Source organism: Gymnoscopelus microlampas (genome assembly GCF_963454915.1).
Source record: "Gymnoscopelus microlampas genome assembly, chromosome: 9".
Classification (NCBI taxonomy): Eukaryota; Metazoa; Chordata; class Actinopteri; order Myctophiformes; family Myctophidae; genus Gymnoscopelus; species Gymnoscopelus microlampas.
This window is the reverse complement of record NC_139946.1, coordinates 41,646,325-41,667,300: the sequence shown is the minus strand read 5'-3', so window position 1 is coordinate 41,667,300 and position 20,976 is coordinate 41,646,325. Positions and strand designations below refer to the sequence as shown.

The following is a 20,976-nucleotide window of genomic DNA, read 5'->3' as shown; positions in this document are numbered from 1 at the left end:
GATCTAGAGGCTTACAACGCGCCATGCGCTGTAAGCTTGTAGATCAGCTATACATAGCTGGGATTTCAGCTATGTATAAAAATATTAAATATGTCAATAATTTCTTTGTATATTTAAGTTATTTATCTGCCCTATGCCAATTCTTTATTACGAAGCCTAAAACGCTTCATTATGTTCCAATGTTCAATGCCAAACACACAATTAAATCCTTAATCGCAATTATTTGAGTGACAATCGTCAAATTCAATTTGTAATCGTGATGGCCCTACTCAGTGTTAGTCTAACTCTGAGAGCGGTGTGTTTGTGTGCTTGAGACTTTCATGTCGCTCTGCCCAACTGCCTTTGTCTCCCTAGTCCCTACCTGCCTGCTCGCCTCTCGGCGCGTCATTCTCCCCCCTGTCTGAAAAGACCTTTACACCAAGCAGCTTACCTTCCGTTTACAGCATTGGTGAAGTTCGTTTGACATTGAATGATCAGTGATTTTCCATGAACATTACACAACATTGCATAGCATATTCGTCAAATGGTACAAGTGTAAGCTAAGCTTCAGACTTCCAATTGGATAAGTATCAAATTAGAGTGTCATTGACGTGTAACTTGGTGTAATACTGGGTTTGGAGGAATAACAGTATCCTAATAAAATACAATTTTAACCGGTTATGTTAATTGGGATTTCATTTACTCAATCATGATAGAATTTTTTGTTTATCAGATGATCTGACATAACAGGAAAGTTTATAGGTATTTGTCAAATAAGGGAACACTAACTCATCGCCTTTACTGATAAGACACAGACGATCATGCTTACTGTTGTGCTTAGTATCTTGTTTATTTTGTTAGCATTTTTTAAGACTAGTATGAGGACACGATGAGGACACCTCTGCTTCACCTCCACATTGGATTCCTGCTGTTCCTGTAGATACTCCTGCACTTTCACTTCACACATGACTTGAGCAGATTCGTTCGCTTCTCCTCCAACTTGCCGGATCCGCCATTTAAATAACAATATGCCAGGCACACCTGAAGGCAATGGGAGATGACACTCTTGATTGGTTTAATTCATGTTGTGTCTAAAAGGCACCCATGGCTAATTAAGAGATTAAATATAAACCTTGTTATGTTGTGCCCAGATAATGTGCTGTTTTAGCAAAAGTGGAGTTGGACACACTCTAAATGCAATTCCCTTATAGATTGCTTAGGGCCTTAGAGTTAAATGAACACTGACGATTTCACTGTGTAAGGAAGTACGTAGATTCTTTTTTGCACAATGTTTCTGAGTTTGTGTCCATGTAGCTGAACAAGGATGTCTGAATCCATGTTTTTTGTTTCTGCCCAGATTGCCAGGAAACGTCACAAGGTGATGAATACTTTTAAGAGTCCGGTAGGTCAGGCAAGACCCCCAGCCCACCTCAAACACATTACACTGATGCCTCTGTCTCAGATCCGGCGAGTACTGGACCTGCAGGACACAGAAGGTGAAGACACGCACGCACCTACACACGCACGCGCGCACACACACGCACCCCTCACCCCCACAGATGGTAGAGTCATCTTCATAACTGCAGGAGGGCATGCATGTTTTGAAGTGAGGACGTTGTGTGTCTGACACAGTTAACAGTGACTGTCTGTTTGCAGCACCTCCAGCTCTTTGACAGGGACAAACACTCACTGTCAGTGTTCACTCTGGGTGTTTGGAACACACACACACACACACACACACACACACACACACACACACAGAAACCTTCTTGCAAACACAATAATCCGACACAGCAAGCACCGTGTGTCTTCAGAGACAGAAGAGTGATGTTTATGTTTGGATGAATGGCTCAATGTTTTATATTTCTGTATTAAAACAACAATAATTGACGTACTCTGTCTGCTGCCTTCCCTCTGTTTCTCATCTCCCTGTTTTTTCACACTTTCCCTCACTGTCCAACCAGTCTCTTTTCTTTTAATCCTTTATTTTGGACTTTTCTCTCTCACTCGGCATCACTGTTTTCATCTGGTTTTGTATCTCTCCCTCAATCTCTTTATCCCTCTCGCCTCCTTCCCACCCTCTTCTCCCCACATTGTGCATTTCTCTCTTCACATCTATTGCGGCGTCTGCACGGTAAAATAGAACCAAATGTGCAATCTTGGGAGTTAAATTAACTGTGTTGTTCCTCTCTACTCCAGACTGTGTGAATGCATTTGCGCTGGTGGTGCGTCCTCCTACCGAGCAGGAAAACCTGTTGTTGAGCTTCCAGCTGACGGCAGAGGAGACGGTCAAGAGCACCTGGCTGCGCTCGCTCTCTCGTCACGTCGCCAACACGATCTGCAGGGCTGATTCCGTGAGTATAAACACACACACACATAAAAAATACCCAGATGATAGGGTTGGAAAATACAAATGTAAAAAATCCATTCTTAAAATATAAGTCAGTATTATTTTACAAAACAGGATTTTTTTTATTGGTTTTCTGCAATTGTTGATGTTGGCAAATATAACCTTCCAGTAGACAGTGACACATCTCTTCCATTTGTTATCAATAAAAGATAATGGAAGTAAATGAATCTCAATGCATCGCTAATCGCAATAATCGGAATATAATCGAATCATAGTCCTCGAATCGGAATCGAATCGTCATTTCCTTAACAATTTCTGCCCCGACTGCAGATCCATCAATTATATCATGTTATTTAGATTTAGAAACAGATCAAAGGGGAAAATATGCAAAAACTGCAATCGTTAGATGCTGGACAGAAAGGGGAGTACCTCACAATGGAAATATTTAATTTCTATTTTATGTGTTCAATAAATTACTTGAATACGAGCATACCAAGGAGTTACAAGTACCAGGTACGACGTAGGAGCAATAGAGACTCCATGGTCTTTGTCAGCAGCTGCAGAACAGTGAAAGGAATAATAATGTTGCAAGTGAATGCATTTTTCTGCCCTCCCTAGAAAACGAAGAAGTCTGGCCTTGGTCTTGTCATAACCTCTCGTCGGTTTTCGACCCTTCCCAAAAAAGCAACTACAAAGGCACAAATGCCTGAGCCTCAGGCAGGTCTCGTTACAAAATAGTTCCCTGGGAGTGAATTAAATGAGAAATCTAGCCACGTTTAGGACTGGTGCTGCCTCTAAATCCGACCAGTCCAAGTAAATGAGCGGAAGCTTGAGGGAAAAAGGATGGGGGAGGGGTGGGGGGGGTAGAGTTATGGTAGCCAAGTTGTAATGGGCCAGCTAAGCTTAGCTGTAATTGAGTGGTCTCGACCGACACATATAATTCTGTTCATAATTAAAGAGCAGCATGATCATCGTCAGCTAGGAAGATCTGGAGGCGAGGCCACCTAGTTGTACTCTACGGAGTGGGCAGCAGGGGGCGATGTTGGCCTCTGGTCTGCCTCCCAGCACACAGCTGCAATCCTAATGCTGTTTTCACTGGGTCAGTGCTGCACTGTGAATACCAACGAGTCAGGACCACGCTTGTTAATAGTGGACTGCAGAGAGAAGGGGAAGAAGGCTAGAGAGCGGGGAATAAAGACTGTGTGTGTATACAGTACGTGTGCCGCACATCCCTCCTGACTGTTAATTCGGAAGCAAACTCATGTTTTCGTCAATATAGACCAGTGGTTTTCAACCTTTTTCATGCCAAGGACCCCTAAATTGATATACATTTGGCCGCGGACCCCCATCTGAAAATGTTTTGTTGCAGGGACCCCCAGAAGCAAAGCTTTAAGCTAAAAATGTTCGCTTTAAATATATATATATATTCAAAGATATGCACACATTTTCAAGATTTTTCAAAAATAGCAGATCTACAAGCTCAAAGCTAAGTGGTTAAAATGATTGTGATGCTATGTTAAATAATTTAGCTGGGGACCCCCTGGTACCCCTCCCAACAAGGACCACTGGTGGTCCCCGGACCACTGATTGAGAACCACTGATATAGACTACCGTGTGTGAATTCATACTCATGATGATAAAAGATTGATCACCCGTATTTGATTGTGTTGTTTGTGTTCAAACCCCAGGAGGACATGATCCAGTGCACTGATCCAGACTCACTACAGGTCACCACGAAGGATATGGACAGCACCCTGAGCAAAGCCTCCCGAGCCATCAAAAAGACTTCCAAGAAGGTAGCTGTGGTGGGGTCAGTCGGAGTCAGATGAAGGCTAAAGCCAAATCAGTGGTCCCTCTCTTTACACCTGTCCAGCATGACTGTGTTTATTGTTCAAAAAATGTTTGCTCTTGGGTGCTCGGGTCACGCCCACCGCCACAGAGTCTAGCGGTTCGAATCCACCAATCCAATAGCTGATTTGGCTGATCGTCTATACCAGTGGTTCTCAACCAGTGGTCCAGGAACCACCAGTGGTCTTTGAGGGGGTTCCAGGTGGTCCGCAGCTAAATGGAGAGTTGGTAACCAAATGGACCCTTATAGATCTTTAATTCTTGAGAGCGTAAAATGAAACCAAATGGACCCTTACGGGTCCATTTGGTTATTTTTAAACATCTGCATTACTTAATTAAAGAATTGTTATTTTGATCAACGTTTGCCTGTTATCTCTCCTATGGTACCACATCAATACAGCATGGAATTGTGGACAAAATCTTATCCAACGATAACAAAATATTCTAAGTATTGGGTCTGAGAGGCAAAATCCCATCAAGTGGTGGTCCGTGGCTCAAATGCCGAATAAATAATGCAAACACAATAGGCTCTATGCACAGCAGCCATATTGGACAGAAATTGGGCCTCTTCTGACTTCCTTCACAGGTGTTACCGATGATACTAATGAAGGCTCTGTTCCATTCTGGTCAAACAGAGTCAGGGTGCTGATATTGTAGACTAGAAATACTAGTGGGTCTCAAAGTGTGGTCCAGGGACCCTCATGGTTCCTTGAGAGTGTGTAACTCTGAGAGTGTACAAATGGAACCAAATGGACCCGGGAGGGTCCATTTGGTTCCATTTGTACACTCTCCGAGTTATGGGGGTCCTTGAAATTAAAAAGTTTGAGAACCACTGTGCTACACTAAATGGAACAGAGCCTTCATTAGTGTCATTGGTAACACCTGTGAAGAATTTTTCTCCAAAATGGCTGCTGTGCATAGAGCCTATTGGCTGTGAGTGTGTATGGGTGAGGGAAGCTGGGAACGACGGGTAGCTAGGCAGATACCGGGAATAATCGTTCACTTCCGGATAAAAGCGCCAAAATTGGTACACATACTCCTTGGGTAGTACTGTTTTGATAAAACCCGTTAGCCACCTGAAAATTCAAGAGGGCGGCCATTTTTCAAGATGGCCGCCATTGAATATACAGTAATATTACATTTCCCAACAAAATCACATAGATACAAGCGCCAAAATTGGCAAACATACTCCTTGGGTATTGCTCTTTTGATAAAAAACAAAGATTTTAAGATGGTGGCCATTTTTCAAGATGGCCACCATTGAATATATACAGTAATTCGCAGTAATTTCACAATAAAATGTCATAGATATGCACCAAAATTGGCACACACACTCTTTGGGTATTGCTCTTTTGATGAAACCTGTTACCCATGTAAAAATTCAAGATGGCAGCCATTTTTCAAGATGGCCACCATTGTACAGTAGGCTATATACAGTCAAATCACATTTAGAAGTAAAATAGCTTAGAAGCAAGCACCAAAATTGGCTCATATACCATTCTTTTAATAACATATTAGCAGCCACCTAAAAATTCAAGATGGTGGCCCTTTTTCAAGATGGCTGCCATTTAATATACAGTATTGCTACATTTTGCAGTAAAATCACATAGATTAGCGCTGAGAGACTAGCGGATCTTGCAAGTGTAGATTACAAGTAGTAATAGCGCCCTGGGATCACCCTTCGTCTAGTCTCTACCCTTCGACCTGTTTGGCTTGGGTAACCCTGCCAGGAGTACAAGACTCCTGCCGACATAGTTCTAGGGGTCATGGAGACATGCAAACTGCCCCACCACGATAAGGTGATGATCCCGTTGAGGCAGGTTTTTTTTTTTGTCTTTTCTTTATTTATTCTTTTTTTATTGTTTTTTATTGTTTTTTTATAGACAGTAGGCCTATACTTATTCGCTTGACCAAATTGTCTGTTTGTACGCTTATTGTCTTGCTGCCTGGATGAGGAAGACACTTCTAAACCTTGCATCTGCAGCTGCACTGTGCCGTGCAGGTCAGACCAAATCTGTAGCATTTGCATCGACCGCAGCACTCCACACTTGGTCAGTTGCTTGCAACTCTCTGCAATGGGTGGGATTTCTGTCCAAAATATCTGCCACAGATCTCCATTCTTCTTCCAGCCCCAGTTGGCAGGATCCTCTGTTTCTGGTTGACTTATTGTTGACTGACTCCAGATACAGCCCGCCTGGTAGGCAGCACGCTTTACATGCTCCTTCAGCGCTGATCGGGTTGGAGGAATGGCTTCATATGGTCTCTGCTTCCGAGCAAACATGTCCAACCTTGCATCATCAACACCTTCAGTTGCGCTTGATCTGTCATACATCATGAGCGAACTCTCTCTCCTCCGTCCTGATACTCCTGGACCTGTCTGCAGCGTTCGACACAGTGAACCATCAGATCCTCCTCTCCACCCTTAAGGGGATGGGTGTCTCAGGCTCTGCACTCTCCCTGTTTGCATCCTACCTGACGGGTCGCTCCTACCAGGTGATGCTGAGAGGGTCTGTATCAGAACCACACAGACTCACTACTGGGGTTCCCCAAGGCTCGGTTCTGGGTCCTCTTCTTTTCTCTCTCTACACTACATCTCTTGGTGCTGTCATCCACTCCCATGGCCTTTCCTACCACTGCTATGCCGATGACACCCAGCTGATCCTCTCATTCCCCCCCTCTGACACACAAGTGGAGGCACGCATTGCTGCTTGTCTGGCTGACATCTCGGAGTGGATGTCGACGCACCACCTGAAGCTCAACCTGGACAAGACCGAGCTGATGTTCCGGGGAAGGGCTGTCCGCACCGAGACATGGCCATCACCATTGTTAATGCTGTGGTGACGTCAACTCGGACTGCGAAGAATCTGGGTGTGACCCTGGACGATCAACTGTCGTTCTCGGCAAACATCGCATCAGTGACACGGTCCTGCAGATTCCTCCTCTACAACATCAGGAGGATTCGCCCCTTCCTCACGGAGAAGGCAGCCCAGGTGCTCATCCAGGCTCTTGTCATCTCCCGCCTGGACTACTGCAACTCCCTCCTGGCTGGTGCTCCGGCATCTGCCATCAGACCTCTGGAGCTTGTTCAGAAAGCTGCAGCTCGTCTGGTGTTCAACCGCCCCAAGTTCTCCCACACAACTATCCTTCTCCGATCTCTACACTGGCTCCCCGTAGCAGCTCGGATCCAGTTTAAAACCCTGGTGCTAGCCTATAATAGGGCAGTGAAAGGAACAGCTCCTTCTTACTTCCGGGCTATGGTCGATGCCTACACCCCTGCCCGACCACTTCGGTCTGCCACCTCGGGGCGACTGATTGCCTCGTCACTCAAGGGTCCTTCTGGTCGATCGACACGGTCACAACTTTTTTCTGTTCTGGCCCCACAGTGGTGGAATGAACTTCCCACTGATGTCAGGACAGCAGAGTCACTGCCCATCTTTCGCCGCAGGCTGAAAACACTACCCTTCCTCTTTGTCTTGTACAAGAAAATGCTACACATAATAGACTTATAACATAGCATGATCCATAATTTAGCAGAAGATTAGGATTCCGAGGCTGATATATGGTACAAGGAAGCCAGTGAGTCAGTCCATGGGTCCAGATTCAGATTCTACATAGTGAAAAATGTATGATTTGACACCAAGATTACTCAAATAGGACATATTTTGGTGATTTTATTCAGAAATGCATTATTAGTGTATATTCAATGGCGGCCACCTTGCAAAATGGCCGCCATCTTGAATTTTTAGGTGGCTGCTAAAATGTTATTAAAAGAATGGTATACGAGCCAATTTTGGTGCTTGCTTCTAAGCTATTTTACTTCTAAATGTGATTTGACTGTATATAGCCTACTGTACAATGGTGGCCATCTTGAAAAATGGCTGCCATCTTGAATTTTTACATGGGTAACAGGTTTCATCAAAAGAGCAATACCCAAAGAGTGTGTGTGCCAATTTTGGTGCATATCTATGACATTTTATTGTGAAATTACTGCGAATTACTGTATATATTCAATGGTGGCCATCTTGAAAAATGGCCACCATCTTAAAATCTTTGTTTTTTATCAAAAGAGCAATACCCAAGGAGTATGTTTGCCAATTTTGGCGCTTGTATCTATGTGATTTTGTTGGGAAATGTAATATTACTGTATATTCAATGGCGGCCATCTTGAAAAATGGCCGCCCTCTTGAATTTTCAGGTGGCTAACGGGTTTTATCAAAACAGTACTACCCAAGGAGTATGTGTACCAATTTTGGCGCTTTTATCCGGAAGTGAACGATTCGTCTGTTTTTCGCCTGTTATCTGCCTAGCTAGGGAGGGTGATCTTTGTTGCTGCACATACTCCTATGGGCTGGGGCGTCACCTGTCAGTGGGGAATGTTGAACGGGAGAAGTAGGACGGAGATGCCACGTCCTCCCGATGGGGGTCGTTGCTGGCAGGTGAGCCGGTAGGGTACTGCAGTGGCAACACTGCAGTACCCTACCCTGGCATGATAACTAAATTGGGAGGAAATTGGGAGGAAAATCTGGGTAGAAATATTTGGCTACTCTATATTTAGAAGGTGAAAAAAGTTCTGGACTAATAAGGTTGGACAAGAGGCATTCTGTGAGTGCTGATATATACAAAATAACAGCAATGTTACTTTTTACTGTAATGTATCACTCCGCTGGCTGAGCCCTGAAGAAAAAAACTTTTTGGCAGAGCTGAATAGACAAAAAACAAAATTTGTTGTTAGCAATCTCACATATACACATCAGAATGTCAGTTATTATCTTCGGCCTGTGTCCGTCCTTCGACCGAATCACAGCCATGCTGAAAATACGGTATAACAACACTCTTTTATGTGATATTTTTTTAAACAAACATGCTGTGGTAACTAGAATTGTGAAGGTTTGTGTGAAGTGCTGGCCTTGGTGGCAGAAGTTGCAATGCAAGTTATTTGAGTTGCCTTTATGTGTGAGATGTGCTACACCAATAAACTTTCCTTGCCTATTGGAGAGTTGTAACCTTTTTGAAATGCAGCTGTCACTCATTCAAAAAAAAAAAAAAGATATTTGCAGCAATGGCCAAAATTTACTATTTTTCCAGACAAAATCTTAGTGATGGACTAGAATACATATACTTAAGCTGTAAGCAAATATACTTATTTGCACAAAGTTTGTAACAACCTGGTAGTGTTACCTCTAGTGGTGACTTGTGTGTATGTGTGTTCCTAGGTCACGAGGGCGTTCTCTTTCACAAAGACTCCGAAGCGTGTTCTCCAGAGAGCGTTCATGGCTGGCAGCACGCCAGACAGCCCAAGGCTGACTTCTGAAAACCGCATCGGCAGCAGCTCCACTTTGGCCGTTGAGTATTTTTTTTTGTTTCTCCCAATAAGTAATCTCTGTGTGTAACTGTGTAACTGTCTGTGTAACTGAAAATAGCACGATCTGACATCAGGCAGCATTATTTGATCAATTTTAACTACGTAGATAAATAGTTTTCTTTCTGATTTATTATAGATCCAATTGACACAGAACGTGCGTGGTCCTGTCTTCTGCTGTTATAATCTTGTGTAATGTAATTATTTGTTTTCCTCGCCTTGCTAAAGGTTTTATTAGAACATTATAATATGATGACAAGATACTCTGGTGGCTGATTTTCTTTGCTCCTGTTAGAACAAAATTGAATTCGGTGATTCTGTATCTTCACCTGTCAATCAATATGTACCACTGTGGCCCTACAGTAGTAGGTCGGTTTGAAGCCAGGCCCAAGGGATTACGTAGATAGCAGTCAAGTCTACCTGTTTATCTGTCAGTTCACCTGTCTCGTCGTCTTTCTGCCTGTCTGTCTGTCCGTCCAACTGTACTCATGGCCATCTGGCTGTGAATTTGGAAACAATAAGGTACAATTAGCGCAAGCTAGTTGTTCCATCTGTCCATCTGTCTTAATTTCCTTTCTATCCCATCCATCCCTTTTATCCTTTTTGAGTCCCATCCAGCCATTGATCCCTGCATCAGTCCATGGAGAAGTGCTTTTCATAGGGTTTCAACAATTTTGATAGAGTTTGGTTGAAAGCAGCCACTGGGCTTTTGGTGTTTGTGAGGCTGGGCATACACTGTAGTTGTTGTTTTTTTGTCATCGTATTATTTGGGTTGGAGAGGATATCTTGAGTCATGTTTTGTGAACACGTACAAACAAGTGAGTCAGCTTTGAATGGACCCCCCCCCCCCCCATCCATCCTAAATGTCTCTTTTTACTCTGTGTTGGCCATTTTGCCTTTTATTGGGTGGCTTTTTAGTTAGGGAGAGAGGTTTAGCAGATAAGTGTTGCTAATTCAATCCTCATTTCTGTTAATGTGCAATATTGCCAAAGTGTCCCACATCTAGGTTGCTTATGCATTATGTATGTGTATATACCAACTCGTTCTATCAAAGCATTAGTTAATCATTTCTAACTACCGCAGAACACTAAAAAAAAAAAAATCCTGCACAAAGAGGCCAAATAAATTAGATTTACCTGTTTAATTAGACACAACGTTTACTGGCCTAGTGGTTGGAGTAATGTTTTAAAATGGTTGTGATGGCATGAGGTCATTCTTATTTGCCCACGACATGTTTGTGCAGACTGTACGGTGTCTTGGTGGACTTGCATGTACAATGATTCTTATGGGGAAACACTTGTGTTGCTCTTTTGTTGAAGACAGTTTTCCAATGACTATTTTAACCCATTTAGACCGGGAAAGAATCTGTGTCATTTTTAGATTTCTTTGGCTATTCAAAAATAGAAGATATACAAGCTCGAGCTTGAAGCTCCTAGTGCGGCACCGAATGCCGCGCTATGAGCTTGTATTTATTTTGTTTTAAAAGTGAAAATGTGTGCAAATCTTTGTGTGTGTGTATGTATATGTCTATATCTGTCTGTCTGTGTTGAATGAGATGGGGGGGGGGGTCTGTGACCAAATATTATTTTGACATGAAAAAGAGAACCACAGCTATATATAGCAACATAAGTATAAACAATAAATAAACTGTTAGGATTTAGAAGACATTTGTAGAATCCCGAGAAGCATTTGTGTGTGTGTGTGTGTGTGTGTATATATATATATATATATATATATATATATATATATATATAAGCAAATGTATATATTCAAAGATTTGCACAAACTTTAATGAAAAAATAAAATAAAGAATGCAGATCTACAAGCTGGTAGTATGGCACAGTCTGCCGCACTATGAGCTTGTATATCTGCTATTGTTGAATAGCCAAAAGTATAAAATATGGATAAAGTGGTTACACAGATGCGTTCCCGGTTTGAATGGGTTAAAATTGCAACATTTCTGTGGAGTACAAGAGTATGCCTATAATTACTTTTGATCGTTCAACCATAACGTTGAAATAACTTAAAGCAGTAACCCAGTGACTGACTTGTACAACACAAAAATGTATTATAAAGTAAAGCCTGTACAAGGGACAATTAAAGAGAATATACAGGTCCACTTGATCATGTTCAAGGGGTCTTGGGGCCTAGTTTATGCATCAAAGATAATTAGCCACATTATTTTGCTGCCCATAGTTCTTAATCTCAGCAGTATAGAAAGTATAAACAAATTAAGTACCACGATGTTACAGATTGTCGTTGTCTGACAGAAACCATGTATCTCTCCATATTTCATCTTTCTATATTTTTTAAAAGTTACAATATATCGTACAACAGTGTCATGTGAGAAAATGGTAAAAAATATCTACAACCTCACAACTTGTCGCAATGTGACATGTTATTATGCTATTTTTGAAAACGCCAGTGGAGACCGAAGGTTTTGTGAAGCACACGGTTGGGGGGGAAAGAAGTACCTCAACAATTTTTTTTTATTGTCCAGGCTACCAGGCATCCGTCATGTTTTTGTCCCTCATAGCATTCTCAGACTTTCGCAAGGTCACCTTTTTGGATTTTGTTTTTGTTTGGGGAATGTGTTTCAGAGTATCTCCTTTGTGGTTTTCGCTACTTTTATCAGAATGGAACAGATGGGTCACCGCTCTAAATATCTGAAGAGAATTCAGGAACTTTAGAAGGTCCCCCCAATTGGCTATTAGGAACAAAAATGCATCTTGGGTTAAAAGGCGTCTTAGTGTGGTGGTGGGTGGACTGAGTCCACAATCTTCTCTCTCACTCTGTACTCTAGTATTTTAGTAAACAAACTCTATTTCCAAATGGCCTATTTTCATCATAGAAATATCCACAGATGGCACCTTTTATTGGTTCTTTCCCAATTAGAAAACTCAGCTTTCAGAGTATCACAGTCACAGTTGTACATTGAAACACAGGCATGCAAACTTGTCACTTCACTCTTTTGAATCCAAAACGGGTCATCTGTGTGATTCGTGCAGATCTGAGGAGAAATTGTGGGTGGGTGGGGATGGTGTGACAAGAGCCTTCCTAGCTTTTCTAACAGTGAGGAGGAACCAGAACTGGTTCCGTCACATTTGCATTGACGGTTCCTGCTAACGATTCCCAGTTTTTTCCGCTGTTAGAAGTCTGCATTCTTCATTTTGTTTCTGTTTGGCTGTGTGCAAGTGACTGCGGCTGCGACATCACCTGCAGTGAATGAAGCAGAGCGTGGATCATTAACTAGACCTGTAAATGAACATAATTCGATATCAAACTGGAATTATTATTAATGAAATAAGCAGCAGTTTATAGCCTAACTAAAGATTTTGCTGCACAGGTTACTTGCAAGATTTGCCTGTGAAAGTTATGAAATTGGCTCTAAATTAATAGTTTATTAATCTAATTAAGCGTCTCATTATACTTTTCCGCTCAGAGTGGGCTTGTCCACAGAAAACTCAACATTTTCTTAGTAGCAGTTAAACAGCATAAAAGACACACTATACTAGAGTCTTATGTTCCGGTACAGTGTTTTTTCTTCCTGATACCGATTCTGATACCTGCAACTTGCATCAGAAAAATCTTTAATATTTTAACAGCTCTTTATTGTTGTATGGCCAGGCTCAGGCTAAACCCTTTGTTAACAAGTACATATAGAGAATGTATGCCATATAACTTTCCTTCTAGTTTAACAATTATAAGAACTAGTCCTTACCCGCCGATGTGCGCAGCCAAATGCAGACTGTTGGGTTATGCGCTCGTATCCATTTTTCAAATATAATACTAAATACATACTAAAGTTGGAACATAACATAGTAGTGCAACATCAATAAAAATGTTTTACTGTAAATGAAATGTGATGCATCATGTGGCATCGGATTGGTGCATAGACTGGCATACTCACCGATACCATGCCTGGAAACAAATGTATGTGATCAATGGTAGAAACATTTGATCATGCCATTACAAGTTCGTAAATTCCCTCAGCATTATCAGTTATTGGTATTTGAATCACTTGAAAAGTATGAAATCATTTGAAGTTTCCTCTTGGAAATCTCTCCCACCCTGTCCTATGTCTTCAGATCTGCATCTCTCTATTTATACCCTCCCTAGTTTTTTATACAGTTATTTCATAACCTCCCTTTCTTTCAGGTTGAGATCGCACCGCCAGAATGATTCATTTTTTCTTCTCGAATCTGGTTTTCCTGCATGACATGTCTGTACCCTCTGTGTTTGTGTGTGCATCTATGTTCTATAATCCAGATGTCCCGCTCTGCCTCTACCTTCAGTCTGAATGATTCTACCAGGAGCAGTGTCATGGTGCAGCGCTCTAACTCTTTGGACCATCCTCCTCTCAGAGCCAGGATCCCTGTCTGTAAACGTGCCCCTTGCAGCCCATCCCCAAGCCCCATGCTTAGTCCTGGCCCTGGCCACAGCCCAAAACCTGACCTTGCCGTCAGTCATCGCCCTCGTTATCATTCTAGCACCAGCTCAGATCCCAAGTCCATTCTCCGTGTTCCTAATGCCAGTGCCCCTTACAGCCCATCCCCAAACCCCATGCTTAGTCCTGGCCGTGGCCACAGCCCCAAACCTGACCTTGCCATCAGTCATCGCCCTCGTTCCAATTATCATTCTAGCACCAGCTCGGATCCCAAGTCCATTCTCCGTGCTCCTACTGCCCAAGCACCTACCTCTCCAGCTCATCCCAGTCTCACGGTCCCTCGAGCCGTCGTCCGTAACTTGGCCCACCCCAGCTCCGCCAACCCTCGCCCAAAATCGATTAGTGCTGCCAACCTAAACCCCAGACACCCGGCTTCTACAGTCTTTCTCCAACCTAAGACCCCAACTCCCCAGAGTTTGAATTTGAAGGGCAGACAGTCATCTGGGATGTGCAGGGACCCTGTAATGAACCTTGACCCCAGCAAAAAAGGTCTGGCCAGTCCCCGAAGAGAGACTAGACTCTAGGCCACTGAGCGAAGCTCAGCCCATGCCAGGAGTCTGACGTGAGCATATCTTTAATATGAGCAAGGCTCAATTGGGAGTGCACTGATACCATTTTCTTATTCCAATGGCTATACCAATTCACGGTGCTAAACTTAAACTAACATCCGATGCCAAGTACCGTTCCAGTCCATACATTTATTAGACAATATACTGTAGATGTGACTGTCAAAAATGGATTTGATTATAAGAGGACAAAAAATATTGACACTATCCATTTCTCCACAGTACTAAAATGTACACAATATAAAATTGAGGTGCTTTGAATTGTTGCTCTTGGTATTTGATTTTAGTGATGGGGAAAGTTCTAATCCACATTGTCTATGGTTGCCATAAGCTTACATTCTGTGTAAGTGCACTTGCTAGTTCCAAATCAAATCCTTATACCATCGCAAGGACAGAGCAGAGTAATAAAGGATTTCTTGTACTTTTTCTCAGACCAAATTAGTAATGTATAATCTCGCCACTGATTGTAATATGGGGACCCACCAGCAATAAGCTGGTTAAGTCAAAAATGGTTGCTTTGTTTTGCTGTGCCTTATACACTTAGGACTTTGGATTTTAGTCTGAGCTTGATTGAACAAGCTTAACCAGCATGGAACTAATTGTTAAACAATATTTTGTAGATTTTAGATTTACATCATTGTTGATAGCCTACTTAGTTGACATGGACTCTATGGTGGAGATTTCAAGGCTTGATTTGGAACAGGTCAAGTTTATGTTTATCCTGTTAAAGCAATTGCCTTAACCAAGTGGTGGCTGGGTATTCACAAGGGATTGGTGTTTGCTGTTAATACTAGGCCATATTAAAGACGGAGCACTGGCCTGGGAGCAGTCTTATGTGCACCTGGGAGGTCTTTGAACACATGGTTTCACATGGTGACATTTTGAAGATCACATTTTTTCTTTGCCAAGTGCTTAAGGCTACTGGTTGAAAAGTTGCTACACGGCCACCTCTGACAATTTCATATGGTATGGTACTATGAATGCTAAGACATTATAACCGACCAATGTTTTTTATTAATTTATTTTACTTACCATTCTGACTGGCGTGTTGAATACTGTCAAAACTAAACTCTAAAATGTCACCGTCTGCTTTTACTTTGAGGCCCCCTTTTAACTCCAGTTGGCCTCTCACTTTGACTTGGGTGTGGGTTTGTGGTTAACTACAGCTATCTGTCATCTTAACCTCTTACAATTATGCTCCATATACACATCAGCCATTTGACCATTCCCAAAATGATTGAATCCTAATCTTGCCCTGTCTGGCATGATGTTCAGGTTTCAAGCAATTAATTTTCTTCCTTCTGAGGATGAACAGCTTTGCTGGGAAGCAGGGATATCTTGCACACAAATTAAGACGGCAGCTAAACAATTCTATAGTGCGTACTGTACCCGCAACCATTGGCACATGGTACTACTTTGTTCTAAAGGGCCCCTTTGCCTGAATTCTATGACTGTTGTGATTAGAAAATACTTTCATTTTGGACGATGCATTTTTTTGTATGCTGAAGCTTGTCAATGGCTTGACAACACGTTAAAGGGATAGTTCACCCAACAAATTACTTTTTTTTGTTTTATTAGTCACCCCATGGAAACTTGAATTCATGGATATCTTTTTGTTTTTGTCGCATTCCTAAGCCAATCATTTGATGACCAGCGGACAGGTAGGAGACATTAAGGGGAGACTCTTTGAGTCTCCTACCGGAACCGCTGCCGGTCATCAAATGATTGGCTTAGGAATGCGACAAATACAAAAGAAATATCCATGAATTCAAGTCTCAATGGGTGACTAACTGATAGGAAAAAAAGTCATTTTGTGGGTGAACTATCCCTTTAAGTCATTCACTGCCATAGGACGACTTTGACGACTTTTTACCAAAGGTCCAGACTGCCAAGGACGACTTGTGGATATTCTGTATCTCGGCTCCTGTGTTTTGCTATTTCCAACGGCGTATAACAATGGAACGGGAGATCGTGATGACATTTAATTTCTTTCGCTGAAGCACAGTGAAACCCTCCGTGATTAGCAACCATCAGGGGATCGATCATACTGGAGATAAATATTCTGTGACTACTTGAAAAGGTACGAAAATCGAAAAATCGCTGGCAGTGGATGATTCATTTATTTATTTATTCTGGCAGTGAATGACTAGAATCAGCCATGTTGCAGCGGGGAGATGCCTAAAGACATGCAGGGCAGTAAACTCCAGGAACATGGGTGTTCACCACTGCCTTACAGAGAGGCACTGGCCCGTGTGTCAGTCAACCGTAATGGGCACACACTGTGTTACACATGCCAGACTTGCTCTTGTCACTTTTTTCCACCGAGTCATCGTATTTTGCTTTCCCTCTGACTGACCACCTCCATCCGATCAGCCAAGCAAACAGTTGTCTCCAGCATCACCGCCCGACTTGGTCTGCCTGACTTGGTTGTGTTAGGCACCTGCATAATGCTGGGCTTAACTGTTGTCACTGCAGGGGTGTCGGGAGAGTTTGAGCTGACTCTTTGGATGAACATTCAGCTGTCAGCCTTGCACTTAATCCAGGAGCCCAACTGACACCCTGGGCTGACTTCTCCACTGCTGTAATAGAAGCAGTACTCCCACTTTGTGTGGATGGGCTTTCCCGTGAGTGATATCTCTGCTGATGGCGTCAGCTACAGCCTTCAGCATCTGGTCATGCAGTAGCACCAGCGAAAGCATCTTTACATTGGTCACAACGGACAGGATCTACTTTGTGACGGAGCTGAAGTTGCCTTTCACAGCTGCCCAAAGAGACATTGTTGGTCTCTTCACCTACCATTGCTTCAGTGACTGTCACTTATGGCTGATGATGCTGATAATGTACAGCACATAAAGCTGATAAAAGGATGCTGTGACAGCATTGTCACCAGCCGATCTTAATTTACACCACTAAACCACACAACAGGGTAGAAGGTAGGTTTTTAGTGTTGAGAGAAAGAATGCCCTAATCGGACCTGGAGACAATATCACTGGAGGCAGGGAATACTCTCTGCCTGTGTGTACGCATGCACTTGTGTCTGTGTGTGTATGGCTGTTTAAAAGTTTTTCAGGAAATAGGTTATTTACGCATGTATATTTTGGCACTCTGAATGAAAAGACACGTACACACACACACACACACACACTGAGATAAGCAAACATTCATTAGCAAGCATGCCTTGTTATGGCAGGTGTGTAATGAGGGTCATATGTGTTAGCATTTTCACCAGCGCTGCCCTTTACCCTGCCTCTTCCCAGGGAACGCAGTGTGTTAATCTGCTTATTCACAGAGCACTCCTGACATTGTCTCTGGTTGCCTTACTGAGGTGGTGTAGGATCGCATGCAATCAAGACTTCCATTCAGTGGATTTCATTAATCTGCTAAAACAAGCGAAGAACAGAGGGCAGAAAGAAAGTGGTTCTGTTGTGAAGGGCTCTTCAAAAGAACCGCTGTGTACACGTGCGCCAGGTGGAAAGCCACTGAAGTGCAATTGTCTTGACAGAGGTTGCACTTTCTTGATTCGTTCTCTGCCGAGGTTTGGCTCTGAAAGCATAGAGGCTGCACATGTGTGTGGCCGGGCGTGCTGCTTAATTAAAATAAGACTGGAGCACATAAAATGGCCTTGTGTTCACAAATTGCTCATGCTCACATGAGTCACATCCTCTCACGCGCTCTTGACAGCCCGCTAAAGCCAACTTGACAATCAATCTTCTCGCAGAAGGCTTTTAAAAGCTCACCTTGGAAAAGTCGAGATATGGTGTGGGACTGTCACATGGCTGAGTCAACCTCTTTCACCTCTTTCTTTGATTCTCTTAATACATCTCTTTGATTCTCTTAATACCTTGATCACATACTAAGTACAGATTCAGATGGTTCAGAAGTACTTTATTCTATTTACTAATTTGTTTTTGTTTTTTTGTTTTCTCCTTTGTCCTTCTATGTCTCCTCTACCGTTCCTTTATTCACCCTCTATTTCTTCAGGCCCACCATTCACCATCTATGGTCAACCTACCGTCCATGTTTGAGAGGAAGTACCACACATTCAGCCGATCCACCACCCATCTTTACTGATCTCCTCCTGTGCTGCTTTGGACGAGCAGCAGCAGGCCCAAGTCCATGGCAGGACAGCCAGGATCATGCATGCTTCCCTGGACTGCAGTTGATTGTAAGATCTATGAACTCTAGAATAAGAATAGTACATTGATTAAACCATATCAATAATGATATAGCAAATTGTCATTTAGCCATACTATTACTGTATGTTGAAGCCACATCAATGATGATATGGCAAACTGACATTTGGCCATGCTGGAGTAATGCACTGAATGAAGTCACGTATGTCAAGCTGATATTCAACTGTGTCAGAGAGGTCATGTTTTAGCTCTCAGAACATATATGCTGCACATCAGATCTAAGCTCAATCTTGTGAGGTCTAGTCCATATTTGTCTTTGCTGTCCGTAACGTGGAACGAAAAATATCTATTCGTCTTATGTCTTTAATAGGCAATCTGGAGCATGTCTCAAACATGGACCACGTTTAACTGGTGTGCCACTGTCGTTTCACTACTATATGGTAAATTCCTGAGTGGTAATTTAACTCTTGACAGTGTTCAAATGGTCCAATTTGAATTGAGTTAAATGAACACTGAGAATTTTCCTGTGTAGTCATTTGCCAAGCCCACTGCAATGGTACTGCGCAATGTTAGTTTATCTTATGCAACATAAAATTGAAGGATGCTCTGGTCTTTGTTGAAGGAATACAGCAACTAGAATTTCTGTCTACCACATTTCTTTGACTGGCACTCTTTAATTTGTCACATGAGAAAAAAACAAATCGTACATATTGACTACATTTCTGGCTACCATTATGCAAATTGTACGTGTTAGTGTTTAGAAAACATTTGAGCACAGGAAGGAATATCTTCAGTTTATTGAAATGTCATTTCAAAAGGTTTGCCAACTCACTCGTGCTTTGGTAAGACAAAAAATTGTTAAAGTACAACAAGTTTATTCCCTTAACAAATGAAGGATGCTCTGCTCTTTGTTCATATGAATATATTTACGATGTTGGCCTTGAATGTTCCTTGCCTTTTTTATTTTAATTAACCATCCCAAGAATAATTAGCAAGAGTTATTTTATATTCACTGACATTTTATATAATATTTTAGTGGTTTACTTACTTTCCCCTTATTAAAATTAATCAAATTAATCTTATATGTTTCAGCTTTTATAAAGCTCCTGTAATGTTTATGTAGGTTTTGATAGAGATCAAGACACAAAGCGGACGGATACAAACTATGGTCTTATACACTTGATATTTAATCACTCTTTTTATGTTCTCTCCCATCTTTTTGTTTGGCCTTTAGGGTTAGTTTTGTTAGTACAGATGCTGAATCACAGTGCATATTTATTCTTGTGGAATAAATGTTTTATTTTGTTTTTATTCTTGTGCTATTTATGTACATATCTTTCTGTCTGTCATCTGTCATGCCTAATTACTTGGTGTTGCATGAGGTTTAATTGTCTCTTTTAATAAATGCACTTCAAAGATAAATAACTCTTTTTTTGTATCATTTTTTTTGTTGTCACATTTATGGTTGAAATTGTATTTTAATGAGATAAGGGACAAAGCATTGAACATGTATTTGTATGTCTTTGTATTACATAAAAAGAAACTACTGATATTTTAATATTTTGAAAGATTATTTAGCTAGTCAGCAAGTGGTCATAAATATCGAAATGCCACAAAAACGTTTTGGAATGTTACAAATGCATACATACACATTGCAAATGAAAGGAGCGCACCAGTAACAAAACAAAAGTCACGTTTTTAATGATGTTTTCCATTAAATACTGTCCTTGATCTTCATTAACTGTTAGATGTAGAATTGCTCTTAGCACCCCCTGTTGTTTGAATGTGGTATTGCAGCAGCAGTAGGAGCATTGTTGCTGTCTGTCCCCCTGACAAATGCTGAAATCCACGCCAAATCGGGTCCACAAATACAGCGACCTCGGAATGGTTGGAGGGGTATTTCTGTCCACCAGAACCTACTCGGCCATGTTTGACATCTCGGGCATACCGAAACTAGGGGGAGGGGCGATTACCTACGATTCTGTCCCTGTCGCGGCGTAACTGGAACGGCGCTGAGTCGGCTGAAGCGGACTTCGCCACGTTCGGCACGGTGCCTCGCGTGGCTCAAGTCCGCTTCAGACTTCGCGCCTCCGGCATAACTGTTTGCTTAACTACTTCCTAGGGGCTGTAGTCTATTCTCACCAAGCGGGGCAAGTTATGCACCAGCTGCTGGGGGCGAGAGTTCCGCTCAATCGGGGCGAGTGGTTCGCCGCTAGGAGTGAGCGTTCCGCTTAAAAATGGGGGAGCGTGCGTTCCGGTTACCTTGCGTGTGTGTGCATATGTCTGCCTGCCTG

General features: G+C 42.3%; 1 protein-coding gene across 3 annotated transcripts in view; it reads left to right on the top strand.

Annotated features, from left to right (window-relative positions):
* Positions 1-20,097, top strand: part of ect2 (epithelial cell transforming 2) — a 59,468-nt gene extending 39,371 nt beyond the window's left edge. For 2 of the 3 annotated variants that reach the window (XM_084065692.1, XM_084065691.1), the window contains 6 exons: positions 1,337-1,475; positions 2,179-2,333; positions 4,018-4,125; positions 9,391-9,519; positions 13,806-14,545; positions 18,531-20,097. In XM_084065692.1, the coding sequence (XP_083921818.1) occupies positions 1,337-1,475; positions 2,179-2,333; positions 4,018-4,125; positions 9,391-9,519; positions 13,806-14,507 (1,233 nt within the window). In that variant the 3' untranslated portion in view covers positions 14,508-14,545; positions 18,531-20,097. The remainder of the gene's footprint in view (positions 1-1,336; positions 1,476-2,178; positions 2,334-4,017; positions 4,126-9,390; positions 9,520-13,805; positions 14,546-18,530) is intronic. The other variant, XM_084065693.1, reaches the window with a different exon arrangement.
* Positions 20,098-20,976: the final 879 nt, after the last annotated feature.